This window comes from Oncorhynchus nerka, linkage group LG6, assembly GCF_034236695.1.
Source record: "Oncorhynchus nerka isolate Pitt River linkage group LG6, Oner_Uvic_2.0, whole genome shotgun sequence".
In the NCBI taxonomy this organism is placed as follows: domain Eukaryota; kingdom Metazoa; phylum Chordata; class Actinopteri; order Salmoniformes; family Salmonidae; genus Oncorhynchus; species Oncorhynchus nerka.
In genome coordinates, this window is record NC_088401.1 from 62,788,469 (window position 1) to 62,814,956 (window position 26,488).

Genomic DNA, 26,488 nt, shown 5'->3' on the forward strand with positions numbered 1-26,488 from the left:
CTACGCTGTCTGTCAGGGTGGGTGTTATTCTACGCTGTCTGTCAGGGTGGCTGTTATTCCACGCTGTCTGTCAGGGTGGGTGTTATTCTACGCTGTCTGTCAGGGTGGGTGTTATTCTATGCTGTCAGGGTGGGTGTTATTCTATGCTGTCTGTCAGGGTGGGTGTTATTCCACGCTGTCTGTCAGGGTGGGTGTTATTCTACGATGTCTGTCAGGGTGGGTGTTATTCCACGCTGTCTGTCAGGGTGGGTGTTATTCCACGCTGTCTGTCAGGGTGGGTGTTATTCCACGCTGTCTGTCAGGGTGGGTGTTATTCCACGCTGTCTGTCAGGGTGGCTGTTATTCCACGCTGTCTGTCAGGGTGGGTGTTATTCTACGCTGTCTGTCAGGGTGGTTGTCTGTCAGGGTGGGTGTTATTCTACGCTGTCTGTCAGAGTGGGTGTTATTCCACGCTGTCTGTCAGGGTGGGTGTTATTCTACGCTGTCTGTCAGGGTGGGTGTTATTCTACCCTGTCTGTCAGGGTGGGTGTTATTCTACGCTGTCTGTCAGGGTGGGTGTTATTCTACGCTGTCTGTCAGGGTGGCTGTTATTCTACGCTATCTGTCAGGGTGGCTGTTATTCTACGCTGTCTGTCAGGGTGGCTGTTATTATACGCTGTCTGTCAGGGTGAGTGTTATTCTACGCTGTCTGTCAGGGTGGGTGTTATTCTACGCTGTCTGTCAGGGTGGGTGTTATTCTACGCTGTCTGTCAGGGTGGGTGTTATTCTACGTCGTCTGTCAGGGTGGGTGTTATTCTACGTCGTCTGTCAGGGTGGGTGTTATTCTACGTCGTCTGTCAGGGTGGGTGTTATTCTATGCTGTCTGTCAGGGTGGGTGTTATTCTACTCCGTCAGGGTGGGTGTTATTCCACGCTGTCTGTCAGGGTGGGTGTTATTCTACGCCGTCTGTCAGGGTGGCTGTTATTCTACTCCGTCAGGGTGGCTGTTATTCCACGCTGTCTGTCAGGGTGGCTGTTATTCCACGCTGTCTGTCAGGGTGGTTGTTATTCTACGCTGTCTGTCAGGGTGGTTGTCTGTCAGGGTGGGTGTTGTTCTACGCTGTCTGTCAGGGTGGCTGTTATTCCACGCTGTCTGTCAGGGTGGCTGTTATTCTACGCTGTCTGTCAGGGTGGCTGTTATTCCACGCTGTCTGTCAGGGTGGGTGTTGTTCTACGCTGTCTGTCAGGGTGGGTGTTGTTCTACGCTGTCTGTCAGGGTGGTTGTTATTCTACGCTGTCTGTCAGGGTGGGTGTTATTCTACGCTGTCTGTCAGGGTGGGTGTTATTCTACGCTGTCTGTCAGGGTGGGTGTTATTCCACGCTGTCTGTCAGGGTGGGTGTTATTCCACGCTGTCTGTCAGGGTGGGTGTTATTCTACGCTGTCCTGTCAGGGTGGTTGTTATTCCACGCTGTCTGTCAGGGTGGTTGTTATTCCACGCTGTCTGTCAGGGTGGTTGTTATTCTACGCTGTCTGTCAGGGTGGGTGTTATTCCACGCTGTCTGTCAGGGTGGGTGTTATTCCACGCTGTCTGTCAGGGTGGGTGTTATTCCACGCTGTCTGTCAGGGTGGGTGTTATTCCACGCTGTCTGTCAGGGTGGGTGTTATTCCACGCTGTCTGTCAGGGTGGGTGTTATTCTACGCTGTCTGTCAGGGTGGGTGTTATTCCACGCTGTCTGTCAGGGTGGGTGTTATTCCACGCTGTCTGTCAGGGTGGGTGTTATTCCACGCTGTCTGTCAGGGTGTGTGTTATTCTACGCTGTCTGTCAGGGTGGGTGTTATTCCACGCTGTCTGTCAGGGTGGGTGTTATTCTACGCTGTCTGTCAGGGTGGGTGTTATTCTACGCCGTCTGTCAGGGTGGGTGTTATTCTACGCCGTCTGTCAGGGTGGGTGTTATTCCACGCTGTCTGTCAGGGTGGGTGTCTGTCAGGGTGGCTGTCAGGGTGGTTGTTATTCTACGCTGTCTGTCAGGGTGGGTGTTATTCTACGCTGTCAGGGTGGGTGTTATTCTACGCTGTCAGGGTGGGTGTTATTCTACGCTGTCAGGGTGGGTGTTATTCCACGCTGTCTGTCAGGGTGGGTGTTATTCTACGCTGTCTGTCAGGGTGGGTGTTATTCTACGCCGTCTGTCAGGGTGGCTGTTATCCCACGCCGTCTGTCAGGGTGGCTGTTATCCCACGCAGTCTGTCAGGGTGGGTGTTATCCTACGCTGTCTGTCAGGGTGGGTGTTATTCTACGCCGTCTGTCAGGGTGGGTGTTATTCCACGCTGTTTGTCAGGGTTTGTGTTATTCTACTCCGTCAGGGTGGCTGTTATTCCACGCTGTCTGTCAGGGTGGGTGTTATTCCACGCTGTCTGTCAGGGTGGTTGTCTGTCAGGGTGGCTGTTATTCCACGCTGTCTGTCAGGGTGGCTGTTATTCCACGCTGTCTGTCAGGGTGGCTGTTATTCCACGCTGTCTGTCAGGGTGGGTGTTATTCTACGCGGTCTGTCAGGGTGGCTGTTATTCCACGCTGTCTGTTCGAGTGGCTGTTATTCCACGCTGTCTGTCAGGGTGGTTGTCTGTCAGGGTGGGTGTTGTTCTACGCTGTCTGTCAGGGTGGCTGTTATTCCACGCTGTCTGTCAGGGTGGCTGTTATTCCACGCTGTCTGTCAGGGTGGCTGTTATTCCACGCTGTCTGTCAGGGTGGCTGTTATTCCACGCTGTCTGTCAGGGTGGCTGTTATTCCACGCTGTCTGTCAGGGTGGCTGTTATTCTACGCTGTCTGTCAGGGTGGTTGTCTGTCAGGGTGGGTGTTGTTCTACGCTGTCTGTCAGGGTGGCTGTTATTCCACGCTGTCTGTCAGGGTGGCTGTTATTCTACGCTGTCTGTCAGGGTGGCTGTTATTCCACGCTGTCTGTCAGGGTGGGTGTTATTCTACGCTGTCTGTCAGGGTGGGTGTTATTCCACGCTGTCTGTCAGGGTGGGTGTTATTCCACGCTGTCTGTCAGGGTGGTTGTTATTCCACGCTGCCTGTCAGGGTGGGTGTTATTCCACGCTGTCTGTCAGGGTGGGTGTTATTCCACGCTGTCTGTCAGGGTGGTTGTTATTCCACGCTGTCTGTCAGGGTGGCTGTTATTCCACGCTGTCTGTCAGAGTGGCTGTTATTCCACACTGTCTGTCAGGGTGGTTGTTATTCTATGCTGTCTGTCAAGTTGGCTGTGATTCTACGCTGTCTGTCAGGGTGGCTGTGATTCTACGCAGTATAGCTCAAGGAGTTCCCTGCATGTAGTTGAAGGGATTGAGTCACCCACCAGGAGTTGATGTGGATGGTTATTGTAGAACCAGTTAGTTTCTCCAGGGAAATCAGCAAGAGGAGGACTGGAAAGGAGGGAAGAGAGTGAAGGGAGAAAAGAGCAGTCAATGTGGAAAACGGAACAGGGGCCCTTTTCATCATGTGGTCCCATAGCTGCCCACCCCCCACATTCTAAAAGGGCAGCATGTGTGGAGACGGAGAGTCTCTTATTTTCCAATGGAACAGTCCACAGTCTACTGAGGTGGCCACAGCCGTGCCTGAGAGGGGTCCTAAAGTGTGCCCTGTACATGGGAACCCATATTAACTACAATGAAGTGTTCACTTACAAAACATTAGGAACACCTGCTCTTTCCTTGACAGACTGACCAGGTGAAAGCTATGATCCCTTATTGATGTCACCTGTTACAACCACAAAGATTTTTAAGCCTTGCGACATGGATTGTGTGTCATTCAAAGGGTGAATCGGCAAGACTAAATATTTAAAGTGCCTGTTGAACAGGGTATGGTAGTAGTTGCCAGGCTCACCGATTTGTGTCAAGAACTGGAAAGCTGCTGGTCGACAGTTTCCCATCTGTATCAAAAATAATCCAGGACATCCAGCCAACTTGACACAACTGTGGGAAGCATTGGAGTCGACATGAGCCAGCATCCCTGTGGAACGCTTTGGACACCTTGTAGAGTCCATGCCCCAACGAATTGAGGCTGTTCTGAAAAGGGGGTGCAACTCAATATCAGGTGGTGTGGTGTGGACTCTACAAGGTAAGGTGTTCTTAATGTTTTTTTGCACTCTGTATATACATAACAATTATGTGAATGCACCCCATATTGCTATTCATGGGAACCCATGGAAATGCACTAAATGTTCACTAATGATGTGAACACATCCCTTGGCCCATGTTGTTATTTTCCCTAAGCCCCAGTTCTGCCCTATTTCAGTCCATTCCTGGCATTCTCAAGGGATGGTGTCGGCAAGAGTACCCTGGCTTGTTTGAAATACCATGGAATAATCTGGGTTTGCCGTACAAAGCAGAAACATGGCAGACACCGTCCAACCCTCCTCCCAAACCACCCCCTAATTTTACGCTGACTCTGACACAAAAACACACCCTGAACTTTCTGATGGCCTGTCACAAAATTCTAGTTCTCCTCAGGGACTTTGTGGGAAGAATACTTAGGTGCCATGGTAACAAGTAGTCCCAAATGGCCATTGGTGGAGTGTGCTTTAAGCACAGTAGTGCAGAGGGACTAACTTCAGATGAGACTTGATTTTCCTCCCAAACCCTAAGGTGCATTTAGAGGTGGAGAATGCTGCAGTGAGAAACGTGGAGAGAGACAGGGAGAGAGACAGAGACAGAGAGCGGCGTAGGAAGCTAAAGAATTCACTCACCTTTAAGGCCCTTAAAATCTGACTTGGTAGACAGTGTGTGTATTACATTGGTCTTGTCTATTGTAAGGACATTTTATTTTGTCGGGATATCCCCTTTAATACAAAGGGCCTTTCATTTAAGGTATCTGTCTTTCCTAATCAATCTGCTCTATCCCTTCTTTCAAATGTTCTTCTGAAGTATATCCTTATTGCCATCTATGGTTGATAGGAATTAGCTTATCATGTGCAATATATAGGATCCTCTTAAGTATGGGCATTCCCTCAGTGTGGTCCATCACAATTGAAGGCCCTCCAGGCAAAGAGAGTGCCAAGCCTTTGTTTCCCCAACAGTGGACCTGATGTGATGGGATGTGACCAACATCTACTATGTCCTACAAAATGTTAACTGGGATATTGGTAATGGCGTGCTAACCTAGCACTGGTGGTCTCCTTGGGACTTATGGTTCTGTGTGTAGCCCAATGTCCTGGTCTTCCCTTGAAAAAGATGCTCCCAAGGGCAAGTAGCTGAGTAAATAAAGGATTGTTACCACTTGCAGACATTTTACCTCAGAAATCCCAGAAAGCAAAAATGTTCCAAATGAAAAGCCTAGAATCCTGGCAGTGACATGAGGCAAAGGCTAGTAGCTACTGAAACACTAGCCATGATAAAGGACAAGTTCCAAATGAAGATACAGTAAAACATCCTTAAAAATGGTTGTCCATTGTGGGTTAGGCAAACTGTGATATCTTAGAATGCATCACACGTCGCACGCACTCGCTCAGACGAGGTCGGCTACACTGACTGACCCCTTTGTTCTGTCCTCAGAATGGTCCATTCCTATTCAATCTGGCTCTCTTTATCCTATTTATCTGTCATGATATGTAATTCATGTCCATTTTAATGAGTCTGTCAACAGTATGGTTCGATGGTTTTTTGTTGTTACTTTTACCCTTTTTTGCTCCCAAATTTTGTGGTATCCAATTGGTAGTTAGTGTTGTCTCATCGACTCAACTCCTGTACCGACTCGTGACAGGCTAAGGTTGAGAGCCGTGCGTCCTCCGAAACACAACCCAGCCAAGCAGCACTGTGTTGACACAATGCCCACTTAACCTTGAATCCAGCTGCACCAATGTGTCGGGGAAACACCGTGCACCTGGCGATCATTTCAGAGTGCACTGCTCCCGGCCCGCCACAGGAGTCACTAGTGCGCAATGGGACAAGGACAAACTCTCCCCTAACCCGGACGACGCTGGGCCAATTGTGCGCTGCTCTATTGGTCTCCCGGTCGCGGCCGGCTGCGACAGAGCCTGGACTCAAACCCAGAATCTCTAGTGGCACAGTTAGCACTGTGATGCAGTGCCTTAGACCACTGCGCCACACGGGAGGCCTTTGGATGGAAGTTTTATCTGTGCTGGTGTTTCTCTCTTTCTCTAAACGTTTCTTCATCACTCTCTATCTTAATCTTTCCATCGCCACCAGAACGGATGAGTAATCTCTTTCTACGGGGTCTGCCCAGTGGCCGCCAGGTTCTTGCCGAGGCCCCGAGCAGCTGTTCCCTAATTACCATGGTGCAACGCACGTGGCCGGCGGCAGCCTCATCGAATCAATGCCCCTCAGTTCAACCTCCCCTCCCACCTCCATCTTAGTATCCAACCAACCATGTGCTAATTTGAGTCCGTGATTGGTGTTAATTGTTTCTATATAAAATGTAAACTCCCCAGAGTTGACCAAAGTTATTGCTTTTAATGATGATTCCCGAAACCGTTTTGTCTCACAATATGGGCACTCGCTGAACGCAATACAGGCTTTTTTGCTTTTTTTGTGTGTGTGTGTGTGTGTGTGTTGAGGCTGAATGAGTCTTGGTATATAGGGTCTCTTTTATGCCCAACCAGTGAAAGAGTTACTTCAGCTAGCTCCTCAGTTGTCATGTGAAACAGGAAAAGGAGGATGGGAGTGTTTGGCTCAATGAATAATGTACATGTTTGTGGATTTCTAACCCTGCCCTGCCCAACTGGTGCAGAGTAAGGCTTTTTAACAGCCGCTCATTGCAGCTGCTGAAGCTTCAGGCCTAATTCTCTCTCTTCATCCCTGAGTGACATGTGGCATGTTTGATAACACTCATCTTCCTCTGCTTCTTCTTTTCATGCTTTTCATTTCATCCTGAATGCTCCCAGGAATGCAGTAAAGCTCAGGTACTGTATCTGTTAACACCGTGTGGGTGAGGGTGGGTGTCTGTCTCACTCATGACTGTAGGTAGTTTTACCTTTTATTATAGACAGACAGACCTTTCATTTGATGGTGTCTGAAATGATAAAGGTGTTTTCCCCCTTTACCCCTAACAGTCAAATGCATTGTGCTAAAAACGACTTTTACCTTTGGCTATATTATTGGGGCATGAATTGAAAAGCTATTGTGGTTGTATAGAGATTCACAATGTCACATCTGAAAATGACTCAACTATCCTGATATGGACAGCAAATGTAAATATGTTCAGTTAGAGCAGTGGTTCCCAAACTGTGTGGTCCTTTAAAAAGTCTGGCTGTCAACTGACTCTTGAAAGTTGTAATAGTAGATTGCATGAGGTGCAATTTTGAAATTGGGTCGTGCATCAGTTTTCCTCTTGTCATTGCATACATTAGAGAGCTATTTATAACTTGTCAGAAATGTCCAGATCAACAAGCCCATGTCAGCTAATGTTATTTTAGCCCATAGATGTTTGTAAGTCGCTCTGGATAAGAGCGTCTGCTAAATGACTTAAATGTAAATGTAAATGTAGTAACGTTCAAGTCACTCGAATATCACATGAATACACGTTAGACATGGCAACATGAATAGAGATGTTCCCCAATGCTGGAAGGAGGGCCTAAGTGAACGTTTGGGAGCCCTGAGTTAGAGATGTAAAGCATACATGGAATTTGGTCACGTAGGCTACAGGTAATCACGTAGGCTACAGGTAATCACGTAGGCTACAGGTAATCACGTAGGCTACAGGTAATCACGTAGGCTACAGGTAATCACGTAGGCTACAGGTAATCACGTAGGCTACAGGTAATCACGTAGGCTACAGGTAATCACGTAGGCTACAGTGCAGTGAGCATGATAACCATGATTGCCGTACCTCCTTAAGGATTATGAAATGATATAATGACTGTAATTTAGCTGTTGGAGGAACATCTAATCTCATCCGCTGAACAACGTCATTATTGGGTTTGGAGAACAACAAGAACACCCCCCCCCCCCACCCCAAGATGTTTTATTGTCACATACAAGCTCCTGAGTCAATCCAAACTAATAATTGGGTCTGTGAACTTTGACAAAATCTATATTTTCTAGTGCACTGTCTGAACAGTTCTAATTGTTGTGTGAACGTTGCTGTGTTGATTACGTACATGAACCCAAGTCATGAGTTGAATAGCCTAGAAGACTATCCATTCTTGCAGAACAATGCTTTTGTGAATTACAGTGTTTTTGTGTTAGCCCTATAAGTTGGCTATTGCTTTAGATTGAGGATACTATATTTAATGAGTGATACTCAGAGACTTTATCTATCACATATTCCGATTTGGCTCCAGGATGCTGCCTGCGCCGGACGGAATCGGATTCGAGAGGGTTAAGAATAGGAGCTAGGTGAGCCGGGCCCAAAACGAAAGAGAGGAGCGAGACTAACCTGTTAGACAGACGTGCCCGTGGAAAAGCAGGGGTCCTATTTTTAGAACTGAATTTTTTTGAAGTTCTGTTCTGTACCTAGGTTCAGCTGCTGCACGGACACAAGAGCCTCAGGTTGAAAGGATTTACACTATCACAGAGACGGATCCATGGACTACTGTAATGACCAACCAGGGACTGACAAGTGATACAGACAGATCCAAGGACTACTAATGACTGACCAGGGACTAACCAGAGAAAAACCTTTTCTTTTTTCCTTCTCATTTCCTCTTCCTTTTCTTTACTATACTTAGACATTTGAAGATCAGTAGAAAGAAACGTAGGCCTGTGGAGGGAAATGGCCTCTAGGTGGGGGTGATATCAGGCCATCTAATCTCTCTCACTGTCCCCGTCTCTGTCAACATTGGACAATGACATCATGGCTGTCCTGTTGTCACAAGCAGGGTATGTCTGGCTGGGACAGTGTGTATGCTTTCCCTCTTCTCTTTTTCATATTCCTGTTTCCTCTCAGGGAGACTGGGGGAAGGTGTGGGAGACATGGTGCCTGGCTTACTTTAAGATAGTCGGTGAAAGAGTGTTATCAAGTCATAGTTGGTGACCTTCCATAGTAATCCTTTAACCCGATTTGGAACTGTCTCGATACTCTTCATCTCCTTGCTCAATCTCATGTAGTCCCTCGGTAGGTCACACACAGTCACACGCAGCAAAGATGAAATGTTTTGTTGCTGATCTAATGGTGGTGTATAGTATTTGGTTATCTTTACCAAGCCCTGTTCATTTGTAGGGTTAAACACAAGTCACTGTTGGTCTGAGTCAGAGGGGTTGGGTTAAATGCGGAAGACACATTTCAGTTGAAGGCATTCAGTTGTACAACTCACTAGGTATCCCCCTTTCCTAATATTTGGTGGTCTTCACCAAGCACTGTTAATTTGTAGGGTTAAACACAAGTCACCGTTGGTCTTACTTGCACAATTCTCAGAGTCACTCATCAATTTTGCAGACTGAGTAAACAAATGTTCAATGTCCGAACACGTTAGTGTGTTCCTAACACACATCTTAGTAAAGACAGGGGTGTCTACTCCTATCCTTCTGAATGGTTTTTCTCCTGCTAACTTGCCCTACATCTTGGGAGGATTCCTGGACTATTGTTTCAAAAGCCTCTTCCTCCCCCTCCCCTCATATCCTAGTGGGCCACTCCTTTCCGTGTTCGGCTAGGAAATCCTCTCCACTTCCTGCCCGGAAAAGGAAACAGAGCCCGTGCCAACACCTGCCAACAGCAGCACAATACCCTGCCACCTCTTGAACTGGCACAGGTGTCGTGGGAACAGTAGTCAGGAAAGAGGCATGAGCCTCTTGTGTTCTCTGACAGGAAGTCAACCCTAGAGGAGCAGACGGTAGCAGTGTATTCTTTTTTTCTTCTTCTGTAAGTCACCGGCCTGGCCCCTTATTGATATGCACAGTCTGCTATTTAACAAGGCTCAAGACTGTTTCTCATGCATGCTAATTAGCTAAGGTAGCATGCATAATGTACTGTAGAAATTGCAACGTCAAGATAGATACTGGCAGTGTGGTAGCATCCGTTCTAGCCGCTTTTGTTAGTTTGACGGATGCTAACCGGTTATTAGCAAGGTTTTATATTAGTTGGAATAATCAACCATTTGCAAAACTACAGTCAAGCGAAGCCTTAGATTTAAAGCCAGCCGTAACAGATCTAGTCTTAATATGCTATTTCTCTATTTCTTAAGTAGCCAATGTTATTCAGTGATAAGAGCATTTGCATTGGTTAACCTTTTGAAACGTGTATTTTCAGTGTTTATCTGGCAGTGTCTGTACTGGCTTTGACTGGTACTTGACTTGTAGAAAAGATGTTGACTGGGTAGAAAGGAGGGTTTTAGCTGAGGAGACTCGTCTTTGTACTGGTAGTATGACCAGCTACTGTACTGTCTGAATGGGGAAGTAAACGTCTGAAACACTTTTACTCGTCACGAAGAGAAAAAAAATAAAGGCTACTTTCCCCAAAATGTTTGTCAGTGTGCACATTGTTAATGATACAACTGACTGTAAATGCTTCAACTGGAAAAAGTCACATTGAGGGGAAAAAAAGCTTATGTGCCTTGTATGTCCCCCTACAGCATGTCTCTGTACATACTGTATGAGAGTGTCTGTGTGCTTTTATCTTCCTTACCGTGGTAATGAGCTTTTTACGACCCAAATGCTATGCAGCAACAGGCAAACAGCATCACGTGATCCAAGCCCATAAAGCATGGAACATACTTATAGCCATAGTGGTTAGCAGGCAACATTAGAAATGGCTGACGTCGAAAGGCTCACCGCCCCCCCCCCCCCTCAACTGAATCTGTGACTGCATTAATGTTCCGCTCCATTAGCACTGTCACATCAGTGTCACGATCAACTACAATCAATGCGCCCCTGCCTTTCCTTTGTATTTAGATTGAGATTGTTCAGCAGAATGTCAACCCCATAGTCTACATCCCAAATGGCACCCTGTTCCCTACATAGTGCACTAAAAGTAGTAGTGGTCAAAAGTAGCTCGTGCACTATGTATGGAATAGGATGCCATTAAAGGGTGACCGAGAGTGTCTGGCTCTTGTCGCCAGACTCGATCCCCACCGCAGTGATGTAATGATATAATGACGCCCCAGTGCCCCTGGTGATTGTTGCCAACAACGCTAATGATTGAGCCATCAGCACCAGAAGAAAGCACCTGAGCTTGGCGATGCATGACGTCATCGCGTGGGGGCTGGAGAGGGTGACGAGATTCATGTCCTATTGGTTGGCTAGAGGCCGGCCAATAATACATACCACCCCTGCTTTCGATGTATTCTCTTAATGTAATAACTATACAGTGTGTGCGTGAACAAATAGCCCTTTTCAGAACGACTCAATACACACAACGTGCAAATGTAGCGTTTACTATTCTGTTGACCCTAGATCTGCATCAGAGCCATATATGGACATACTGTATATATCTATGTTTGCTATATATAGTTTTGATCAGAATTAGTTTTCCTATCCAACCCTGCAATAACAAGAACCACCATAGATCACTTGCTAATGGAAGGACATCTGATGTTGAAGAAAGGCAGCACGGTGGCAACACATAGTTTTAACTGTCATTGTAGGAACACCGCTGGGTTTTCCTATTTGCCCAGATTGGCAGTTTGTTATTGTGTAATTTGAAAATATCAGCTCAGCTCCAACCCTATTGCCTATATAGTGTTCTACATTTGACCAGGGACTATACAGACTATGTAGGGAATATATACATTGGGACGTGGCCTTGAAATACCCTTTAAGCCATTGTTCCCTGTGCCTTATCATTTAAAGCACTGTTCTTCTCACATCTCAGTCTCTGTCAGCAAGCCTGGCCCACTGGCCTCATATTTGACTGGGGCTTTTGTGTTTCCAATAACCAGAAGCCTACCTAGTAGTATAGGTGTATCCTGGACACACACAGTTATACACTCCATGTACATACTGTACGTGCATGCATACAGTATATACACACACCACGCATACCGCACATGTGTGGTCATTGTCTGCAATGTGATACCACAGCCCTGTCTGCAATGGGATACCACAGCCCTGTCTGCAATGGGATACCACGGCCCTGTCTGCAATGGGATACCACGGCCCTGTCTGCAATGGGATACCACGGCCCTGTCTGCAATGGGATACCACGGCCCTGTCTGCAATGGGATACCACGGCCCTGTCTGCAATGGGATACCACGGCCCTGTCTGCAATGGGATACCACGGCCCTGTCTGCAATGGGATACCACGGCCCTGTCTGCAATGGGATACCACGGCCCTGTCTGCAATGGGATACCACGGCCCTGTCTGCAATGGGATACCACGGCCCTGTCTGCAATGGGATACCACGGCCCTGTCTGCAATGGGATACCACATCTCTGTCTGCAATGTGATAACACATCTCTGTCTGCAATGGGATACCACGGCCCTGTCTGCAATGTGATACCACGGCCCTGTCTGCAATGTGATACCACGGCCCTGTCTGCAATGGGATACCACGGCCCTGTCTGCAATGGGATACCACGGCCCTGTCTGCAATGGGATACCACGGCCCTGTCTGCAATGGGATACCACGGCCCTGTCTGCAATGGGATACCACGGCCCTGTCTGCAATGGGATACCACGGTCCTGTCTGCAATGGGATACCACGGCCCTGTCTGCAATGGGATACCACGGCCCTGTCTGCAATGGGATACCACGGCCCTGTCTGCAATGGGATACCACGGCCCTGTCTGCAATGGGATACCACGGCCCTGTCTGCAATGGGATAACACGGCCCTGTCTGCAATGGGATAACACGGCCCTGTGTGCAAGGGATACCACGGCCCTGTCTGCAATGGGATACCACGGCCCTGTCTGCAATGGGATAACACGGCCCTGTCTGCAATGGGATACCACGGCCCTGTCTGCAATGGGATACCACGGCCCTGTCTGCAATGGGATACCACGGCCCTGTCTGCAATGGGATACCACGGCCCTGTCTGCAATGGGATACCACGGCCCTGTCTGCAATGGGATAACACGGCCCTGTCTGCAATGGGATACCACGGCCCTGTCTGCAATGGGATACCACGGCCCTGTCTGCAATGGGATAACACGGCCCTGTCTGCAATGGGATAACACGGCCCTGTCTGCAATGGGATACCACGGCCCTGTCTGCAATGGGATACCACGGCCCTGTCTGCAATGGGATACCACGGCCCTGTCTGCAATGGGATACCACGGCCCTGTCTGCAATGGGATACCACGGCCCTGTCTGCAATGGGATACCACGGCCCTGTCTGCAATGGGATACCACGGCCCTGTCTGCAATGGGATACCACGGCCCTGTCTGCAATGGGATACCACGGCCCTGTCTGCAATGGGATACCACGGCCCTGTCTGCAATGGGATACCACGGCCCTGTCTGCAATGGGATACCACGGCCCTGTCTGCAATGGGATACCACGGCCCTGTCTGCAATGGGATACCACGGCCCTGTCTGCAATGGGATACCACGGCCCTTTCTGCAATGGGATACCACGGCCCTGTCTGCAATGGGATACCACGGCCCTGTCTGCAATGGGATACCACGGCCCTGTGGTGACCAGACTGCTACTCTCTCTGGCACAAATGTGTGCCCCCTTCTCTCTCTCTCGCTCTCACACACTCCCTAAATGTTGTTGTCCCTATGCTTCTGTCACCACAGCAACCAACAAACGCCCCGCGGGGGCAGGTCATGCTCAGTTGCCGTGGTTACTATACTCCGGGTGACATTGTCATACTGATTTAAAGCGATTCAAAGCAACACCATTTGTCTCCAAATCCATATTCCTCTTGTTTTATTACCTGCTGTCTGAATAGGGCCCTCCTTTCCTCTCCTCTCTATCTGCCCAGGAAATGGCTTTCCCTGGTTCTGTTGCCATGCCAACTGGCTGCAGCCTTGGTTGACTGCTGAAGTGAGGGTGATAATGGCATTACTCTCTCTCTGGGCTCCTCTCTCTCTCCCTCTCTCCATTGACCCCTTTTGATTTCTGTGTGTTGCTCTCCTTTGCATCCTCTGTTCCCTGCCTATTTTCTCTTTTTATCTGTTTCTCGTTAGCCTATTCATCCTCATTCCTCTCCCTACATCCACCCCTCCCTCAGTCTCTCCTCTTCTGTTTCTCTATCCCTCTCTCCTCCTTTTAAGCTGTGTAGACTGTGGGTGTAGAACAGCAGGCACCAGCGGCTGCTCTCTCAGCCTCAGTGAGGGAGGTCCCTATTCAATCGCCCGTTCACCCCTCCCCAATACACACACAGACACATACACGTCCCCCTGCTTTGGTCGACAAATGAACCAGGAGTAGTGTTAACAAAGCATCACGGAGGCGGTGGCTCCTAGATTTCAGACTAATCTAATGGTGCGTAAAGCCTAGTGAGCGAGTCGGTGCGTGCGCGTGGGTGTGCGCGTTTGTGTGTACAGCCAGCCTACCATCGACAGAGAGCAGAGTAGGGAGGGAAGGGAGAAAATGAGAGGTAGGATGAGGGAGCGAACGTGAGTGAAAGTGCTGTCAGCCATTTTAGCCAGTTTTTTTTTTTTTTTTCCCGGCTTTATGATCCACACACCAGAGCTCATTGGAGGAGGAATCTACCTAGTTGGCATCAGTATCAAAAGAAAGAAGGCACGACCAGCATCCTCTTGGGTAGTCAGATCTTTCACTCTCTTTCCTTTTTTTGCATCCTTGCGTTGGCAGACCATAGCGGGGTGCTGTGCAGGCTGGAGTTAACCCCCGATACAGGGCTGCTGGTGCGTCTGAAACCGTGGCCAGCTTCGGCGGATACTCCCTGAGCTTCACCCCCTCTCTTCCCAGAGAGCGAGAAGCCCGGTGGATAGCCGAGAGGGGAGGAAGATGGGGGAGAGGCGCGCTGCGGTATAGATGGCTGGATAAAGAATGTTACATTTTAGCCCAGCATATATTGTGTCATTATGAAACCATTAGCAGCATCCGCCAGCCATGGAGTCCCGAGCCAGCAAGATAAAAACCTGGTAAGTATCGACGTGCGCATTTATTTTGCTCTATGACCCACTCTCTGGATATGATTACGTACCCTATAATGGCTGCGCATCAGGTTTCTTTCGAGCCGTGCCAAGATTAATGAATATGCGGGGCCCAGCCCACTATAACCCTGCGCAAGACCGGAGCCTGGACACATTGAATCACAACCTTTATTTAGAGGCAGTAGTGGTGTAAGCTAGTCACCATGGCCATGTGCTCGCTGTCAGTCTCTCGTTGCAAGGCATGGTGGAATGTTTACGACCATGACTCCAGAGTGTCTGTGTTCCTCATGCATTTTGATGATGCACTTAGATGCAATCAAAGTATTTGATCCTAAGTGCATGATGTGCCCCTAGGAAAAAAAGGTTAGCCAATGTCTTGTGCAAATGCAGTAGCCTACAGGTACTGTAGATTCGTTTTTGCAAGGTTGGGTGTGTTGTGATGTGCGGGTTGATGGGGCAGCCTTCGTGTGGGCTGCTGTCCATGGTGCTAGTAGTGACAGCCAAACTCGAGACAGAGATCAGGGAGACATTTGTAGGCTACTGAGCGATCTGCACTTGAGCTGTAGGTGAATTGATCAGCTGCCATCAACCGCTGGCATCAATCAACCCTCCGAGGCCTCCTGCCTAGCTGTACATCACAGAGATGGACGGATTGGGGAGGGTAAGTTACATCTATCAGGCACACAGATTTAACCTTCTCTCTCTCTACCCTCTTTCTTTCTCTCTACCCTCTTTCTTTCTCTCACCTCCCTCCATCTCCTCAGCAAGCAAGAAGTAGGCTAGTTTATAATATTAATATAATGCACATATTAATTAGCGAAACAGTGGGAGACTACAAACATAAGAGTATCATCTTTCTGGAGCAGTGACATCATGCCCATGACTAATATGTGGAAATAGCATGTCTATTTAGTGAGAGTAGGTGGTTGTCATAGTAGCATGGCTATTATGAGTTAGTGCATCTATTTGCTTCTCTCTTTCTGTTTCTCTGTCTCTCTCTACTGCTGTCTCTCTCGCTCTCTACCGGTCTCTCTCTACCCCTCTCTCACTGTCTCTTTCCTCTTTCTCTCTCGCTCTCTCTCTCTCCCCCTCCCTTTATCTCCTCCTCAGCAGCGAGAAGTAGGCTAGTTTGTAATATTAATATAATGCACATATTAATTAGCGAAACAGTGGGAGACTACAAACATAAGAGTATCATCTTTCTGGAGCAGTGACATCATGCCCATGACTAATATGTGGAAATTGCATGTCTATTTAGTGAGAGTAGGTGGTTGTCATAGTAGCATGGCTATTATGAGTTAGTGCATCTATTTGCTTCTCTCTTTCTGTCTCTCTCTCCCTCTGTCACGGTCTCTCTCGCTACCGGTCTCTCTCGCTACCGGTCTCTCTCGCTACCGGTCTCTCTCGCTACCGGTCTCTCTCGCTGCCGGTCTCTCTCGCTACCGGTCTCTCTCGCTACCGGTCACTCTGTAATATACAATGAACAATAATATAAACACATGTGAAGTGTTGGTCCCATGTTTCATGAGCTGAAATAAAAGATCCCAGAAATGTTCCATACGCACAAAAAGCTTATTTCTCTCACATTTTGTGCACAAATTTGTTTATATCCCTGTTAGTGAGCATTTCTCCTTTGCCAAAATAATCCATCCACCTGACAGGTGTGGCATATCAAGGAGCTGATTAAACGGCATGATCATTACACAGTTGCCCCTTGTCACGCAACACAATGCCACCGATGTCTCGAGTTTTGAGGGAGCGTGGAATTGGCATGCTGACTGGAGGAATGTCCACCACAGCTGTTGCCAGAGAATAACATAAACCGCCTCCACATCATTTTAGAGAATTTGGCAGTACATGGCTTCATGTGGGCGAGCGGTTTGCTGATGTCAACGTTGTGAACAGAGTGCCCCATGGTGGCGGTGAGGTGATGGTATGGGCAGGCATAAGCTACGGACAACGAACACAATTGCATTTTATCGATGGAAATTTGAATGCACAGAAATACAGTAACAAGATCCTTAGACACATTGTGAGGCCCTTTTCGTTTAAGGTAACTGTGACCAACAGATGCATATCTGTATTCCCAGTCGTGAAATCCATAGATTAGGGCCTCGTGAATTTATTTCAATCAACTGATTTTCTCATATGAGCTGTAACTCAGTAAAATCTTTGGAATTCTTGAATGGTGCTACTTATATTTTTGTTCAGTATAATTCCTGTCCATTTAAAAGCCCCAGTTTTTATAGATTTTGGATTGCAATATGAGTAGTAGGTGATTGTCAGCAGCAAAGTCGCATTATAATAGGTTTCTTGTGTGTTGGTTGGTAAGACTGTTTCTATCTCTCTCTCATATCTCTGTGCCACGCCAGCCATGTTGTGTGTCAGTCAATGGGCTCCGGCTGTGTGGAGTAGAGTAGTATCACAAGGTAGGGTGAGGTAAGCCTCGGCAGAGAGAATATCCGTCCCGTTTTAATCGGACACCTAGCGCAAACGGCTTTCGTCTCTTGACCCGCCCAGCTCATGAAAGCGATACGCCGCCCACCGCCAAGGTCTTTGGCCAGGGGGAACTCTGGGAATAGCGCCCGCCGTATGTCCTCCAACATCACAATCTTTCTACCTTGGTTCAGCCTCTATACAGTCTCCAGGTTGAAGGAATAGCCTCCCCAGCTAGTTCACCCAAGTCCGACAGTCCCAGACCTCGTTTCACGGTCCACCCTTTACTGTACTGTAATTGGGTTGAGTCGCGGCCAGCCCAGCACTTCCATCCACATCCACGAGGCAGCCGCCAGTGCGGCTATCTAGGTCATTAGGTCTACAGTATCATTTGAGGAGCGAGCTCCACATCTGCTCACCATGGAAGGCACAAATGATTGCAGTGCTGTGGCTCTAGTGTTAGATGATGCTCCTGCTTTAATCCCCTCATGACCATCTGATTGTAAATATTTTGGGCTCTGCCCCGGAAAGCTGATTTCATTATTTAGATTTGTTCCCAGAATATCTCCATCAGAAGGGAGGGTCACACGGGGCCTACATATAGGTGAATTGTGTGTTTTTGGATACCTTTTTGTTGTTTGCGGATGTTTTTGTTGTTAGCATCCATTTTCTCCGAACTGGCCAATGAACAGAAGGCCATTTAACCCCCATGCTCCTGGAATGAGTACTGTGCTGCCTTGAATGAATGACTGACTGACGGATGGATAGATGATGACCTCAATTAGGAGAGAAGGAGAGCGAGTGGGGTTGAGAGGGCATAGAAGGGACAGCAGTGGGGGGTTGGAGAGGAGGAGGACCACCCAGGTTGAGGGTGGGTAGGGATACAGCCAGGATATTGCTATTGACACGTGGCTATCGACCATGTGTGTACTACTCCCAACGTCTGGTAACACACACTCCAATATTGATGAAGCTCCCATCGCTGCTTGGGCCGTGATACCAGTATCGCCGTGTATATTCCATGGCTAAAATGAAAACACGAAGCAGCTCACTCTTTGGTATTAAAAAAAAAAACTGCTGTATGTACAGTATTGTGGATGACAACATAATGTTTGTTTCCAACATTTGGGCTGTTTTCCTAATGAAGTTAAATCCACTTTAGTTTGTGGTTTGTGTCCTTGCCACAATACTAACGAGTTTCGCGGTACTGTTATCGTCCCGGCCCTAATCGCTTCTTTCTTCTGTTTATCCACCATGCAAGTCCACATCAGGGTGGAAACGGCAATCTGCTCCACCACACATTCAAATGCAGTCCATCTCAGGCTAGTCTGTAGGTAGCGTTGATTTCCAATAGGACAATAACGTTGTGCCCCGGTTTATCGGCAGCATTGATTTTTGTCTTCATGAAATGAAAATGCAATAACGTTGCCCCGTGTTCTATAGTGCCATTAAATATCAGTGATGTCCAATACAGACTGCAGTTGTAGGTCATGTGTATCAATTCAGTGTCCAGTCATGTAAAACCGATATTTCCACTAAATACATAGTGCCAGGGAATGTCATTCAGTTGGTTCATTGCAGACTGCAATTGAAGATCTTCATCTTTGTAACACCATTCAGGGTCCACTAATAGTGCATCTCTACTCTGCTGAAGGGGGTTCAGTGGGGTTGTGACCAGATGAAGGGCTTGTGGCCTGGTTCTGGCTTTAGCCCACCTGGTGAATCATTTGGTTCTGTGCACTGAGCCAGTTAATGAAATGAGACGGCCATCTTTGACACGCTGTAATGACATCACATTCACAATGATATTTTGAGTGTGAATGTATTAGGGGTGTGGGCCACACCGACACACACTTGCGTGTATACGCACGCACGCACGCATGCATACACACATGCACACCACAGCCTCTGCTTTGATTGAGAAGACCAATTTAGGCTGTTGGTTTGGCTTTCAGTCTGTTGAATAACGTTTCACTGTTTCGAAGTGCTACACCAACTATTTAAATTCCTTGACCTGGTGTGCTCTCTACTACTACTCATAATATGCCTAATCTACAATTCTGTGATGGTTCCTAATTAATTAAAACATTTATATAGCCTACTGTAAGTGAGGAATATTGACGCGTGATTTAGTAACCAGAAAAACTCTCCGTAGAATATGGAGAATTTGGAAGTTTATTCCAGGAACAGAACAGTCAAGTCGTCACCTTTCCCACCTTTAAAAAGCTGTTGATTGAGTCATTACAACCAATGTTAATACCCCTCCTCCTCAGTCTCTCTCTACCCCTCCTCCTCAGCCTCTCTCTACCCCTCCTCCTCAGCCTCTCTCTACCCCTCCTCCTCAGCCTCTCTCTACCCCTCCTCCTCAGCCTCTCTCTACCCCTCCTCCTCAGCCTCTCTCTACCCCTCCTCCTCAGTCTCTCTCTACCCCTCCTCCTCAGTCTCTCTCTACCCCTCCTCCTCAGTCTCTCTCTACCCCTCCTCCTCAGTCTCTCTCTACCCCTCCTCCTCAGCCTCTCTCTACCCCTCCTCCTCAGTCTCTCTCTACAACCTCCTCCTCAGCCTCTCTCTACAACCTCCTCCTCAGCCTCTCTCTACAGCCTCCTCCTCAGCCTCTCTCTACAGCCTCCTCCTCAGCCTCTCTCTACAGCCTCCTCCTCAGCCTCCTCCTCAGCCTCTCTCTACAGCCTCCTCCTCAGCCTCTCTCTACAGCCTCTCTCTACAGCCTCCTCCTCAGCCTCTCTCTACAGTCTCCTCCTCAGCCTCTCTCTACAGCCTCCTCCTCAGTCTCTCTCTACCCCTCCTCCTCAGCCTCTCTCTACCCCTCCTCCTCAGCCTCTCTCTACCCCTCCTCCTCAGCCTCTCTCTACCCCTCCTCCTCAGCCTCTCTCTACCCCTCCTCCTCAGCCTCTCTCTACCCCTCCTCCTCAGCTCTCTCTACCCCTCCTCCTCAGCCTCTCTCTACCCCTCCTCCTCAGCCTCTCTCTACCCCTCCTCCTCAGCCTCTCTCTACCCCTCCTCCCCAGTCTCTCTCTACCCCTCCTCCTCAGCCTCTCTCTACACCTCCAGCCTCTCTACCCCTCCTCCTCAGCCCTCTCTACACCTCCAGCCCCTCTACCCTCCTCCTCAGCCTCTCTCTACCCCTCCTCCTCAGCCTCTCTCTACCCCTCCTCCTCAGCTCTCTCTACCCCTCCTCCTCAGCCTCTCTCTACCCCTCCTCCTCAGCCTCTCTCTACACCTCCAGCCTCTCTACCCCTCCTCCTCAGCCTCTCTCTACACCTCCAGCCCCTCTACCCCTCCTCCTCAGCCTCTCTCTACCCCTCCTCCTCAGTCTCTCTCTACCCCTCCTCCTCAGCCTCTCTCTACCCCTCCTCCTCAGCCTCTCTCTACCCCTCCTCCTCAGCCTCTCTCTACCCCTCCTCCTCAGCTCTCTCTACCCCTCCTCCTCAGCCTCTCTACCCCTCCTCCTCAGGCTCTCTCTACCCCCCTCCTCAGTCTCTCTCTACCCCTCCTCCTCAGCCTCTCTCTACCCCCCCCCCTCCTCAGCCTCTCTCTACCCCTCCTCCTCAGCCTCTCTCTACCCCTCCTCCTCAGCCTCTCCTCCTCAGCCTCTCTCTACCCCTCCTCCTCAGCCTCTCTCTACCCCTCCTCCTCAGGCTCTCTCTACCCCCCCTCCTCAGTCTCTCTCTACCCCTCCTCCTCAGCCTCTCTCTACCCCTACACATGGAGTCAGATTTACTATGAACTTGAATCAAGGGACATGTCGAGTCAAACTGATTTAGTATCAAATGAACCTCCAAATGTATTCCACATCCAATCTATTCCATTTGTGAACCATGTGAGACCCCAAGAATGTCTCTTATCGAAGGTGTTTCCTCACAATCCATCAGCAACATAGTGCTTATTTAAATTCAAACAATCATTTGGGGGGGACTTAATTTTGGATGATACTTTTAATGTTTCATGACTGTTTACCTGCCCACATGTACTTGGTGGTGGTGAAGAGCATGTTTAGAAGTATAGGCCTAGTATCTGGAGCAATACTATTCTCCAGTTCGTTTCTGCTTCTCACATTTTCTTTATGGCTGTGACGCCCTGATCTAGTGGCCAAAATCTAAATTGCGCCTGAGCTAGAATAATACATTATGGCTTTTCAAAGATGATGGTACAAACAAATACATTAAAAAATGCATGTTTTTTTCCTTTGTATTATCTTTTACCAGATCTAATGTTATATTCTCCTACATTCCTTTCACATTTCCACAAACTTCAAAGTGCTTCCTTTCAAGTTGTATCAGGAATATGCGTATCCTTCTTCAGGTCCTGAGCTACAGACAGTTAGATTTGGGTTTGTCATTTAGGCGAAAATTGGGAAAAAAAGGGTCCAATCCTTAAGAGGTTTTAACAAGGACAACACACAGGTCTTTCCATTGTATGATACTTTTTTGGGGTGTGCAAATGAACTCAAGCTTACGGACGATGTCAAATGTGGTATAGCGAAGCACCTAACTGAGTTGGGTGCACAATTACGCAGGTACTTTCCCAAACGGACGACACAGACAACTAGATTTATTATCCCTTTCATGCCCTGCCTCCAGTCCACTTACCGATATCTGAACAAGAGAGCCTCATCGAAATTGCAACAAACAGTTCTATGAAAGTTTGATTTAATCAGAAGCCTGTGTACGATTTCTGGATTGGGCTGCGCTCAGAGTTTCTTGACTTGGAATATCTCGATGTTAAGACACTGATGCCCTTTGCAACCTTGTACCTATGTGAGAGTGGATTTTCGGCCCTCACTAGCATGAAAACTAAACACAGGCACAGACTGTGTGGGGGAAATGATTCAAGACTGAGACTCTCTCCAATACAACCCAACAATGCAGAGTTATGTGCATCATTCCAAGCACATCCTTCTTATTAACCTGTAGTGAGTTATTCACCATTTGTGATGAGCAAATAAGGTTTTATATGTAAGATGGCTAAAAAGAGCAACATTATTTGTATCACATGCGCTGGGCTTTTAGGTGTGACGATTAAAATATGAATGCATGACTCCATGTCAAAATAAAGGTGAAATAGAAATCTATGCCTGTGTCACGGCCAGGGGGTCGGCTTTAAGGAGCAACTGCCTCCTTTAAATGGTTGAGCGTGGTAATAAATAGATACATTAAAACACTCAAATATTCATATTCAACTATGCCTCTTGGATTAGCCTATGTCTTCCTTTGATACATTTAACCTAATGGTCTTTCCACTCCTAACATAGGCCTGGGTCAGTTTGGAAAGATGTGCTTGTGGATTGCGAATAGCACTTGCCATTGTCCTTCTTCTGCTAGACGAGTTGGACATCTTGAGATTTCGCACCATTTTGCACCATTCGCTTTAAAGCTAGAATCCGCACTTGAAACAAAGTGTCCACCCCAGCTCTGTTCTGGTAAAAAGCTGAGAGATGGGCCTTGAGAAACGTAACCACTCAAATTTATGGATGGCATTCATAAAATCTAAATGATAGTTTTAACCAGGTTGAGGCAATAAAAATTTTGTTTGTTTTACTCCAATGTAAATATAAACTTCTATTTTGGGGTTCTCATGGAGTGTGACAGTTGATCTAAGTTCAAGGCATTTATACATTATATTCTTAAAAAATCAATGGGCGCAAATCATTAATTTATATGTCCAAAAGTGGATGTAGCAACTGCGGATTCTACCTTTTTTAATGCTAATTCTGCCCTGGGACTTGTGGTGGTTGTATGTTGCGCAGTCATCTTCATATATCTAGGAATCCAATTTGTAAGTCGCTCTGGATAAGAGCGTCTGCTAAATGACTTAAATGTAAATGTAAATGTAGGAATGAGTCTGTGTGACTTAACACCACAGTGTATATTGGAGTCTGGTAATTATACATGCTTGTTGCCATTGGCACTGAAGTCTTATCAAGGTTTTAGCTCAACGGGATGACACAATCTTGTGAATTACTCGATACCCGGGTTTGAACCCCAGTCAATTACATCAGCACGCAAGACCCAGCACCCGACTACCCCGGCTGCTTGGCCTAGGGCTACCCGACTGCCCCGGCTGCTTGGCCTAGGGCTACCCGACTGCCCCGGCTGCTTGGCCTAGGGCTACCCTACTGCCCCGGCTGCTTGGCCTAGGGCTACCCTACTGCCCCGGCTGCTTGGCCTAGGGCTACCCGACTGCCCCGGCTGCTTGGCCTAGGGCTACCCGACTGCCCCGGCTGCTTGTCCTAGGGCTACCCGACTGCCCCGGCTGCTTGGCCTAGGGCTACCCGACTGCCCCGGCTGCTTGGCCTAGGGCTACCCAACTGCCCCCGGCTGCTTGGCCTAGGGCTACCCAACTGCCCCCGGCTGCTTGGCCTAGGGCTACTTTCCATACACACGAGGAGCTCAGTAAATATGAACAGGAAACAGAACGGCAAGGTTTGCCAACCAACTGCCTGCGCTTTCAAATTGAATTGATCTTGGTTGTATGCACTTACAAGCGTCGGGTAATTGGTGCTATTACGGAGGGGCTTATAATGTTGAGCTACGTTTTAAAATAAATGATTATTTTCATGTTAAATAAATACCTCTTGTATTCGGACTAAAACGTAGATTGTGTTAAACTCTTTAAATGTTCTCCATGGATGCCATGAAAGTGGGAAATGTAATTAACAGCTGCTAGTTTGATTATTCATTATTTGGAAGTAGTTTAGCGTTTAAAGCGCAGGCTTCATTAAAATGTGTTCACGTATGTTCTATTCAGACGGCTATGTAAGTAAACCACAGGGGAATGAGATGTGTTAAGGCCTTTTTAATTGAAATTAAATGAATGTAGAGGGACATCAAATGAACTGCAGAAGATTGAAATAAATGACATCTAGAATCCCTCAGGGAACTCAACTCACCCACTGTCGCATAATTTCTACATTTTCACTTTGGAACTGGTTCCCCTTACTCCACCTGTGCCCTACACAGAGGCGAAAGGCCTTCACATGCCATGCAAACATCTACAGTGCCTTGCGAAAGTATTCGGCCCCCTTGAACTTTGCGACCTTTTGCCACATTTCAGGCTTCAAACATAAAGATATAAAACTGTATTTTTTTGTGAAGAATCAACAACAAGTGGGACACAATCATGAAGTGGAACGACATTTATTGGATATTTCAAACATTTTTAACAAATCAAAAACTGAAAAATTGGGCGTGCAAAATTATTCAGCCCCCTTAAGTTAATACTTTGTAGCGCCACCTTTTGCTGCGATTACAGCTGTAAGCCGCTTGGGGTATGTCTCTATCAGTTTTGCACATCGAGAGACTGAATTTTTTTCCCATTCCTCCTTGCAAAACAGCTCGAGCTCAGTGAGGTTGGATGGAGAGCATTTGTGAACAGCAGTTTTCAGTTCTTTCCACAGATTCTCGATTGGATTCAGGTCTGGACTTTGACTTGGCCATTCTAACACCTGGATATGTTTATTTTTTAACCATTCCATTGTAGATTTTGCTTTATGTTTTGGATCATTGTCTTGTTGGAAGACAAATCTCCGTCCCAGTCTCAGGTCTTTTGCAGACTCCATCAGGTTTTCTTCCAGAATGGTCCTGTATTTGGCTCCATCCATCTTCCCATCAATTTTAACCATCTTCCCTGTCCCTGCTGAAGAAAAGCAGGCCCAAACCATGATGCTGCCACCACCATGTTTGACAGTGGGGATGGTGTGTTGCTTTTACGCCAAACATAACGTTTTGCATTGTTGCCAAAAAGTTCAATTTTGGTTTCATCTGACCAGAGCACCTTCTTCCACATGTTTGGTGTGTCTCCCAGGTGGCTTGTGGCAAACTTTAAACGACACTTTTTATGGATATCTTTAAGAAATGGCTTTCTTCTTGCCACTCTTCCATAAAGGCCAGATTTGTGCAATATACGACTGATTGTTGTCCTATGGACAGAGTCTCCCACCTCAGCTGTAGATCTCTGCAGTTCATCCAGAGTGATCATGGGCCTCTTGGCTGCATCTCTGATCAGTCTTCTCCTTGTATGAGCTGAAAGTTTAGAGGGACGGCCAGGTCTTGGTAGATTTGCAGTGGTCTGATACTCCTTCCATTTCAATATTATCGCTTGCACAGTGCTCCTTGGGATGTTTAAAGCTTGGGAAATCTTTTTGTATCCAAATCCGGTTTTAAACTTCTTCACAACAGTATCTCGGACCTGCCTGGTGTGTTCCTTGTTCTTCATGATGCTCTCTGCGCTTTTAACGGACCTCTGAGACTATCACAGTGCAGGTGCATTTATACGGAGACTTGATTACACACAGGTGGATTGTATTTATCATCATTAGCCATTTAGGTCAACATTGGATCATTCAGAGATCCTCACTGAACTTCTGGAGAGAGTTTGCTGCACTGAAAGTAAAGGGGCTAAATAATTTTGCACGCCCAATTTTTCAGTTTTTGATTTGTTAAAAAAGTTTGAAATATCCAATAAATGTCGTTCCACTTCATGATTGTGTCCCACTTGTTGTTGATTCTTCACAAAAAATACAGTTTTATATCTTTATATTTGAAGCCTGAAATGTGGCAAAAGGTCGCAAAGTTCAAGGGGGCCGAATACTTTCGCAAGGCACTGTACGTAACGCTAATATCTAAAATAGACAATGTTTTGGTCTGGGCTCGACAAGTGTTGCACCCACCGTGTAGCCAAGTGCCTTTTTAAATGCCTGACAGCCATGCGTGGGTGGTGTGAGTGGGTTGAGACGGGTGAAACTGACCATCTGTCTGTTTGTGTGGCGTGTGTGTGGCGTGTGTGTGTGCAGCTCCCCGCAGACTTCAGCCGACTCCACCTGGCCGACGGCTTGCACCCACAGGTGACCCACGTGTCTTCCAGCCACTCAGGATGTAGTGTCACCAGCGACTCTGGAAGCAGCAGCCTGTCAGACATATATCAGGTAAGCACAGCCCCCCCCCCCAAACACACTTTGTGTGCCCATGGAGAGACCCATAACCTTATAGGCCCATAACCTCCCAACAACTTCCCACCAACATCCCCCCCTCAACCCCTTTGAATGCCAATATAACAGAACAGTCCCCCCGCCCCCCCCATCTCGTGACTGAAGTCAGGCCCC

General features: G+C 47.6%; 1 protein-coding gene across 15 annotated transcripts in view; it reads left to right on the forward strand.

Moving 5' to 3' along the window:
- The window catches only part of LOC115130821 (rap guanine nucleotide exchange factor 2-like), a 154,475-nt gene that overhangs the window by 81,493 nt on the left and 46,494 nt on the right, over positions 1 to 26,488 (forward strand). For 9 of the 15 annotated variants that reach the window (XM_029662302.2, XM_065019766.1, XM_065019770.1 and 6 more), the window contains 2 exons: positions 6,873 to 6,890; positions 26,180 to 26,311. The exons of 1 other annotated variant lie outside the window; for it this stretch is intronic. In XM_029662302.2, the coding sequence (XP_029518162.1) occupies positions 6,873 to 6,890; positions 26,180 to 26,311 (150 nt within the window). The remainder of the gene's footprint in view (positions 1 to 6,872; positions 6,891 to 26,179; positions 26,312 to 26,488) is intronic. 5 more of the 15 variants (XM_065019778.1, XM_065019769.1, XM_065019772.1 and 2 more) reach the window with 1 other exon arrangement.